The 8,064-nt window shown below is 40.6% G+C and overlaps 1 protein-coding gene across 30 annotated transcripts in view; it reads left to right on the top strand.

Moving 5' to 3' along the window:
- The window catches only part of LOC116691497 (plectin), a 172,260-nt gene that overhangs the window by 144,904 nt on the left and 19,292 nt on the right, over nucleotides 1–8,064 (top strand). For 26 of the 30 annotated variants that reach the window (XM_032519162.1, XM_032519161.1, XM_032519160.1 and 23 more), the window contains 14 exons: nucleotides 1,375–1,468; nucleotides 1,881–2,035; nucleotides 2,143–2,464; nucleotides 2,551–2,628; nucleotides 2,741–2,902; nucleotides 2,993–3,097; nucleotides 3,210–3,305; nucleotides 3,620–3,745; nucleotides 4,464–4,616; nucleotides 4,727–4,881; nucleotides 5,125–5,251; nucleotides 5,616–5,799; nucleotides 5,919–5,942; nucleotides 7,244–7,401. In XM_032519162.1, the coding sequence (XP_032375053.1) occupies nucleotides 1,375–1,468; nucleotides 1,881–2,035; nucleotides 2,143–2,464; nucleotides 2,551–2,628; nucleotides 2,741–2,902; nucleotides 2,993–3,097; nucleotides 3,210–3,305; nucleotides 3,620–3,745; nucleotides 4,464–4,616; nucleotides 4,727–4,881; nucleotides 5,125–5,251; nucleotides 5,616–5,799; nucleotides 5,919–5,942; nucleotides 7,244–7,401 (1,939 nt within the window). The remainder of the gene's footprint in view (nucleotides 1–1,374; nucleotides 1,469–1,880; nucleotides 2,036–2,142; nucleotides 2,465–2,550; nucleotides 2,629–2,740; nucleotides 2,903–2,992; nucleotides 3,098–3,209; nucleotides 3,306–3,619; nucleotides 3,746–4,463; nucleotides 4,617–4,726; nucleotides 4,882–5,124; nucleotides 5,252–5,615; nucleotides 5,800–5,918; nucleotides 5,943–7,243; nucleotides 7,402–8,064) is intronic. The other 4 variants (XM_032519163.1, XM_032519158.1, XM_032519154.1 and 1 more) reach the window with 1 other exon arrangement.

Raw genomic sequence — 8,064 nt, 5'->3', positions numbered from 1 at the left:
AAAGGAGGTTGGTTGCTGGCAAGCAGAGGTCCACAGTTATAATTCATTCACCCTGTTCTTTCTTTAATGTTAAATGCTGTTTGAATCTTCAAGATAGAAACACATTCCTGCCCTTACTCTGTTGTGAAACAGAGGAGTATCGTCATGTAATCCATTGATTTCAACAATGTAACTGTATTCTAAATACCACTTATTTCAATTGTAACTGTAAGGGAATACAGTTACTCATAATTTGCATTCTGAATTCGTGACGCCGGTATGTATTCCGTTACTCCCCAACACTGTAAGTCAGCATCTAATTTTATAAAGCTAATAACTGAAAAATGCCAGCTAGCTAGTAGCTTAGTGGGAAGACAGAGAAAATTAGCATTTCTTTTTGGGGGTGGTTGAAAAGAAATTACCCGGAAGAAGGCCTGTGTGCTGCTTGGGTGCATTTTTTTTTACTCTTTGCTATGTATTATAGCCATAAAAATAAAGGCTTTTTATCTTCTTGTTCAACAAGAGTGCCTTGGTTTTCACACTTTTCTGTAGCTAGTAGCCTAGCCTTAGCCTTAAGGCCAATGAGTTAGCAAGCCTGCTAACCTTCCAGCATCGCCACTGTTGTGCTCATAAAGGTATGACATATTTGCCAAACATTGCCAAATACTTTTTAATTTACCTTTTGACTAAAGTTGTTTTAGGATCAAACAACTCTGAAAGTTTTTTCACCATTTGGGAATTTTAGTTGCTGTTGCTTTAGTTGTTGGAATTTACTTATTGCTTCCTGCTTTGGTAGAAGATTCCGGTTAAAGTTTATTTGGTTTGTATCAAAACAAGAAAGATGTGTCCCTCATAATTGAACACGTAAAAATAAATAATTGGTCTAATGAAATAGGATGAGACATTGGTAATTTTCTGAGAGTAGCGTTGCGTCATGTTTAGAGAAATGGAATGTCTCCATTCACGAGATTGTCCGGTCATCTTGCAGTCTGATTGCCTTGTTTATGGTTTTGAGCTGTGGAATGACTGAATGAGCAGACTGGATGTCTTCATCAGAAGACATTTCCATCTCACTCTGCGCTGCTACTTGGCACAGTATTTCTCTAAGACACAATGGGAGTGTGAGAAGAACCGACTTTCTCATACCTGGAGCTGTCGTCTTTATAAAAGAGTTAAGGAATGGCATTTGTGAGTGACCCTCATAAATTGGAGTATTTGCTGCAGCGCAGGTGGCCGTAAGTTATGATCTTAGTCCAAAAGCATTGTGTCTGTCTAACATGGGTTTCTAGGCCAAGAAATGTAAGGGAGGGAGTTGATACTGTGGAAGTGTGACAGGGATTAGCATAATTTGACTTTAATTTATTGATCTTATTTTTCTTTATCGATCTTATCCAGACTCGAGAGGCTCCAGAGGATTGTAACTAAAGTCCAGATGGAGTCAGGGTCGTGTGATGGAAAACTCAGCCACCTGGAGACCCTGCTGCAGACGGTGAGTCCTACTCAGGTCTTACATTAGAAAAACTACATTTTGGTGTGTGTTCACAAAGAAGAAAGCATACAGAGAATCCAGAAGAGGTTCATTTAGACCATAAAACTTTTGTTAATTTTAGTGTGACCAAAGAGTTTGGGATTTAATTTTTTTTCCCCAGAACTTTGTAAATACGAAATCCATTTTTCAAAAGAAGTCTGAAGTCTGGAGCAAGTTATGGCTGCTGGCATCCACATACATAGCCTTCATATGATCTTATTCAGTTCAAAGTACAGACTTCTTTAGCCTTTTTTCTAGAAATTATTTAAAATCAATCGTGTCAGTCAGTGTAACACACCTTTATTTTCCTTTCTAATCTTGTTGGCATTTAAAAAAGAAGAATTTATATTTTCATTGGCTTTCATCCCTTCAGGACATTCGTCTGCTGAATGCAGGGAAACCAGCTCAGCACACAGCAGAGCTGGAAACTGAGCTGGACAAGGCAGACAACATGATCCGCCTGCTCTTCAACGACGTGCAGATACTCAAGGATGGGCGCCACCCTCAGGCTGAAGAGATGTACCGCAGGTGGGTGCGATGGCTATTGCATTCAAGTGAATTTTTAACCCATTTGCAAAACAATTCTGAATACAAAAAAGCACCAATTAAAAGCACTGTGTTTCTCATTTCTACAGGATTTACCGGCTCCATGAGCGCCTGGTGAACTTGCGCACCGATTACAACCTTCGCCTGAAGTCCTCCGGGACGACGATCAAGTTTTCCCAGACGCAGCTCTCTCAGCAGTCCACCATGAAAGGTCGGCCTGAGAAAGATGATGTAACCCTTCTCTATGTCAAAGACCTCCTGGCCTGGGTGGAGGAGAACCAGCTTCGCATCGATGGAGCAGAGTGGGGCTCTGATCTGCCGTCTGTGGAGTCCCAGCTGGGCAGCCACAGAGGCCTGCACCAAACGGTGGAGGACTTCCGCTCCAAGATTGAACGGGCCAGGGCTGACGAGGTAGCAGCCTTATCAGAACCACTGGATGGGATTACATACCGCCCGACGTTAAAAGTAACCTTTGTTGCATCTTTTGTTTTCTGCAGAGCCAGATATCTCCTGTCAGCAAGGGCTCGTACAGAGAATACATGGGCAAACTGGACCTTCAGTATGGAAAACTGCTGGTAAATATTTCCATATGTCAAATTGCACTGAATGGTAAAGCTTTATGTTGTAAGTGGGCTGATCTTCTTTTTAATTCAACTGTTGGTATTTTGATCAACTTTCCTCTTTCAGAACTCTTCCAAGTCCCGTCTCAGGAACTTGGATTCACTCCATGTCTTCGTCAGCGCTGCCACTAAAGAGCTGATGTGGTTAAACGACAAAGAAGAAGAGGAGGTCAACTTTGACTGGAGCGACAGGAACACCAACATGACGGCAAAGAAAGACAACTACTCGGTGCGTTGAAGAAGAGGATTTTGTCAAAGATGCTTAGATAAATTAATTAAATGAATGTTTGCCATTAACTCTTTAATTTCAAATGTCCAGGGTCTCATGAGAGAGCTGGAGCTGAGGGAGAAGAAAGTCAATGATCTCCAGGTCATGGGGGACAAACTGGTCAGGGAAGCACATCCTGGCAAGAAGACTGTCGAGGTAATTACTGTACTCAATCGAGCTGAGCAGCAAACGTCTACGTACTGTATAAAAGCTACTGAGTAAGCAGTCAACTAATGCACTGTCATCATCATCATCACGTCTCTTGCAGGCTTTCACAGCCGCCATGCAGACTCAGTGGAGCTGGATCCTCCAGCTGTGCTGCTGTATTGAGGCTCATCTCAAAGAAAACACAGCCTATTACCAGGTATGGAAAAGAGATATTGATGAAAAATGTTCTGTGCAATTCCAGTTACCAGGGTACAAAATTAGCACCATCCGCCATCCAAATGCTGGTAAAATATGCACATGGCTGGGAGATTTAATTCGCTCACCAGCCAAAAAAAACAATGGTAATCTAATTGATTGGCTGGTAAAAAATTTAAAAATCCGCTAGCCATTTGGCTGTTGGACAGAAAAGTTGAATTTGCACCCTGCCAATAACCCAACAATAAACACCTGCCAATGTTCATAGAGCACAGAGTCAAATGTTCTGTCCCCCGTGGTGTCCATTCCTTGCAGTTCTTTGCTGATGTGAAAGAGGCTCAGGACAAGATGAATAAAATGCAAGAGAACATGAAAAAGAAGTACAGCTGTGATCGCTCCACCACGGCCACGCGCCTGGAGGATCTGCTGCAGGATGCTGTGGTGAGTGAGGACTGCATGCATGGGTATATCTAGCTGCACATGCACTTAACCCTTGTGTTATCATCCCGTCAAAATTGAATATCAACAATTTTGTTGACGCTTTTTGTCAATGTTTTTAACTTTTTCGTACGTTTTTATCCCTTTTTTCAACACCCGGTCTCTTTTTTTTTGATTGTCACTTTTTTGACGTTTTCAACACAACGTGACACTAATTTTATTCACTTTAGTTTTACAGTTATTTTTGGAATTTATGGTCAATAAATAAGGAATTTATACCTATTGTTTGAGTTAGCAAAGCAGAAATTAGGAATATATGTTGATGGATAATCACAGACTTGTATATGTCAACTTTTATTCAATACTACTTAAAAAACACTTAAATGCTTCTTTTCAATGTTTCAAATGCTATAAAATTGAATAAGACACCCCAAAATTGATGAAAGTAGAGATTTGTTTTTGCCAAAGAGTGTTGTGTAGAATCAATCATTTTATTTTGGGTAATTAAAAAGAACACTGATATAGGAAAACAGGTCAATTTGACCCAAGGACAACATGAAGGTTAATAATGCCTGATGAGAATAAGACAGAATATGAAAGAATACCAAGATGATGACCATTTTGCTCCAGAAGCCAAATTGACCCACTGCCTATATTTAAAGTTTTAGAAATTAGAAATGATTTTCTTCTAATATCGTTTGTGCCATTTATTTTTCATCAGGAGGAGAGAGAACAGCTGAATGAATTCAAGACCCTTGCAACCAGCCTGAACAAGAGAGCCAAGTCCATCATCCAGCTGAAACCCCGCAACCCCACCAGCTCCATCAAAGGCAAACTGCCCATTCAGGCCGTCTGTGACTTCAAGCAACAGGAGGTTAGTGATTTGGGATCCATTCACAGCCCAGAGAGGTCATACGTGTCGCAGAACCTCAGTATCTCCTCCTTTTAATATGTGTATTCATCGAATGGTGGATTGTGTTTCAGATCACTGTCCATAAAGGAGACGAGTGTGCGCTCCTCAACAACTCTCAGCCTTTCAAGTGGAAGGTCCTGAACCACTCCGGACACGAGGCGCTGGTTCCTTCCGTCTGCTTCATGGTTCCTCCAGTCAACAAGGATGCCATGGACAGTGTGTCCAGGTGGGAAAAACAGTAAAACAACAAAAAATGAGTCACCAATGTAAATGTAAATGGACTGTTCTTATAAAGCGCTTTTCTAGTCAAAAGGGCTTTTAATTGGTAACCAACTCAAGAATGCGATTCTGTTTCTGTCAACCGATCCAATCTCTGACACTTTAAACCAAGTGGTTTGATAAGGTATAATCTCTGGAGTAGTGTCTGTTTTGTAATTCTTGCGTTATCTGCGTTCCTCTCCTACTCCAGTCTGGATGCAGGTCATCAGCAGATGGTATCTATGTGGCAGACGCTCCATATAGACATGAAGAGCTTGCTGTCATGGCAGTATCTGATGAGAGACTTCACACAGATTCGCTCTTGGAACATCACCATGGTGAGTGTTAACACTTTAATGCAAAAAAAGAAAGAAAGTTAGGAGTCATTAAGAGGTGTTGGGTTAGTTTTGAACTTCCCTCTCAAGCATATGTCTCAAGCGTGTGTGGCAGATAAAGGAACAATACAAAAAACGTAGTATACAATCTTAAGCCAATCTGACCAAACTTTTCTATTAGCTACAATTAGCTAAAATAATCTAAATAAATAAATCAAGGTTTTGTTTGTGCTTTAATGATTCTGTATATTCTGGTCCATGAAACAAGCCTCTGAACCAAAAATACATAATTAAATCAAATTATAACATCGAGCTCTTTAGAGTCCTGCCTCCTAATCCACCCCCCATTCTTCTCCACCCTGAGCAGTTCAAATCCATGAAACCAGAGGAGTACAGGCTGTTGATGAGGAACCTGGAGCTCCACTACCAGGACTACATGCGCGACAGCCAGGACTCGCAGCTCTTTGGCCCCGCCGACCGCATGCAGGTCGAGGAGGACTACACCAAGTCCACCCAGCATTTTGACCACCTGATTCGCTCCATGGAGAAAGGTAACGAAAACGTCTTTCAATAACAAACTGGCTTTTTCATAATTCATGGATATATAAAGGGAACATACAAGAAGTAAAGAGCAGCTTTACAGTATATACAATTGTCGTTCACCTTTCAGGACAAATGGTTGTTAGGCTCAAAGGTGAGTGATGGCAAGCCAGTCAAAGCTACGGCTCGCCGAGATAGTGTGTGTGTGTGTGTGTGTGTGTGTGTGTGTGCACACGCTTTGGATGAGATGTTCAAAGACATTAGTGTTAGAGTAGAGTTCTGAGTGACTGCATGTTGTTTTGATTCCCACTTGGCTTTTCTTTTATTTTGCAGCTCTGCACACATCCATATTTTGTGCATTAGGCTACAGTTTGTTGTGCTTTTTCTCATGTTGTGGTTAATTGCAGAGAAAAATAATAATAGGAAACACTAATTTTTGTTTTAGGTCTAAACAAAGACATATAGCAAATAGCATCACTATAGAAATACTGAAGTTCTTGACATCATCCCGAGTGGATAAGATTCTCTGAGTCAGCAGGGATGTAAAACTCAGCAGCACTACGGTAACTTTGTCCCACCGAATTCATGTATTGTAGCTTCTATCATCGAAATGATGCTAAAAAAAAACAATGTCTGCCATTAGCCTTGGGTGGAAATATTTCAAATGATTGCACCAGCAGCTTCTGAACGCTACCGTAATATGGAATCCGTCTCAGCTTAATAGAATGCCAAATATAGTTTGTTTATACAATGAATAATTGTCAAATATCCCCTCCATGAGGCTGATCACAGGCAATGAACGAATTCCATATTACGGTAGCGTTCAGAAGCTGCTTTGCACCAGCAGCTTCTGAACGCTACTCTAATATGGAATCCGTCTCAGCTTAATAGAATGCCAAATTTAGTTTGTTTATACATTGACAGATTGTCAAATATCCCCTCCATGAGGCTGATCACAGGCAATGAACTTGGCATTTTATGTTCCTTGCAGCTATCGCAAAGTTCAAGCTGCATGCAAAGTATATGATAGCATATTCTAATATTGATTAACACAAATAGTGTTATGTTGCCTTAATAATTATGAATACCAGCAATGCAGTCAGGTTAGAAACCTTAGGTTTATTCCCAGGAGATTGTACCTCTGCTCCCGGGACAGAACATGTTAAGCCCTACTACATACTGTAAGCTATAACAGTAGTGCATATCATGTGTTTTTGTCACAACACATGAAGAGCTGCATGTATGACTGTGCTTACATGAACAGCAAATATGTGGTAGATGTCTAAAGTCTAAGATATCTAAGGTATGTGATAGTATATTCTCAATAATCTACATTATTGGCCCTTGACTGCATCAAAAGAGAATGCACACACACCGAACACACCTTGCCTTTAGGCTTAATACATAGTTAATTTGGCTGTTCTAAACTAAGACATTCTCTATGCTGATCCACAGGTCAACAGAATGAGTCTCTGTGTAAGAACTACATCTCTGAGATCAAGGACCTGCGAGTGCGTATCGAGGACTGTGAGGCTGGGACTGTGGCTCGCATACGCAGACCCATGGACAAGGACGCTCTGAAGGAATGTGTTCAGAAGACAACAGAGCAGCAGGTACTGCACATAGCAACATGGCCTTACTAATTACACTACATTACCGTAATAATTAGACATCAACAACCATAGGGAGACTGCTACTACACCGCCCCTATGCTTTACTCCATACTGTGTGCCAATGACTCTCAATACTACATCTCAGCAGTGTTATAGACTGCCTATTCTTGTTATTACCATAGCACTTTTGCATGTCTGTCACCTTTCTTACACCTCACTTTGCGTCGGCTTTGTAATGCTTACTTAATCTGTACTTTACGTAGCCTACTGTATTCTGTAGTCTTGTGTTGGATTGAATGTCAAACTGTATGTTGTCTTGCACACTTATCTTGGTAAGGTTGCATATGGGAACCTGTTCTCAACGGCCTACCTGGTTAACCCTTGTGTTGTCTTCCCGTCAAAATTGAAAAATCAACACTTTTGTTGACGCTTTTTATTGATGTTTTTAACTTTTGATTACGTTTTTGTCAATTTTTTCAACATTTTTGACGCTTTTTAGCAATGTTTGTCACTTTTTTTGACGTTTTCAACACTACGTGTTATCTATTACAGTGTTATCTATTACAGTTATCGTTGGAATTTATGTTCAATAAACCTCATTTATAGGAAACGAGTTAGAAAAGCAGAAATTGGGAATTATTTTGACTAAAATTAAAGGAATGT

Source organism: Etheostoma spectabile, chromosome 6, assembly GCF_008692095.1.
Source record: "Etheostoma spectabile isolate EspeVRDwgs_2016 chromosome 6, UIUC_Espe_1.0, whole genome shotgun sequence".
In the NCBI taxonomy this organism is placed as follows: Eukaryota; Metazoa; Chordata; class Actinopteri; order Perciformes; family Percidae; genus Etheostoma; species Etheostoma spectabile.
Note: the sequence above shows the minus strand (reverse complement) of the source record. Positions and strands in the feature narration are given on the sequence as shown.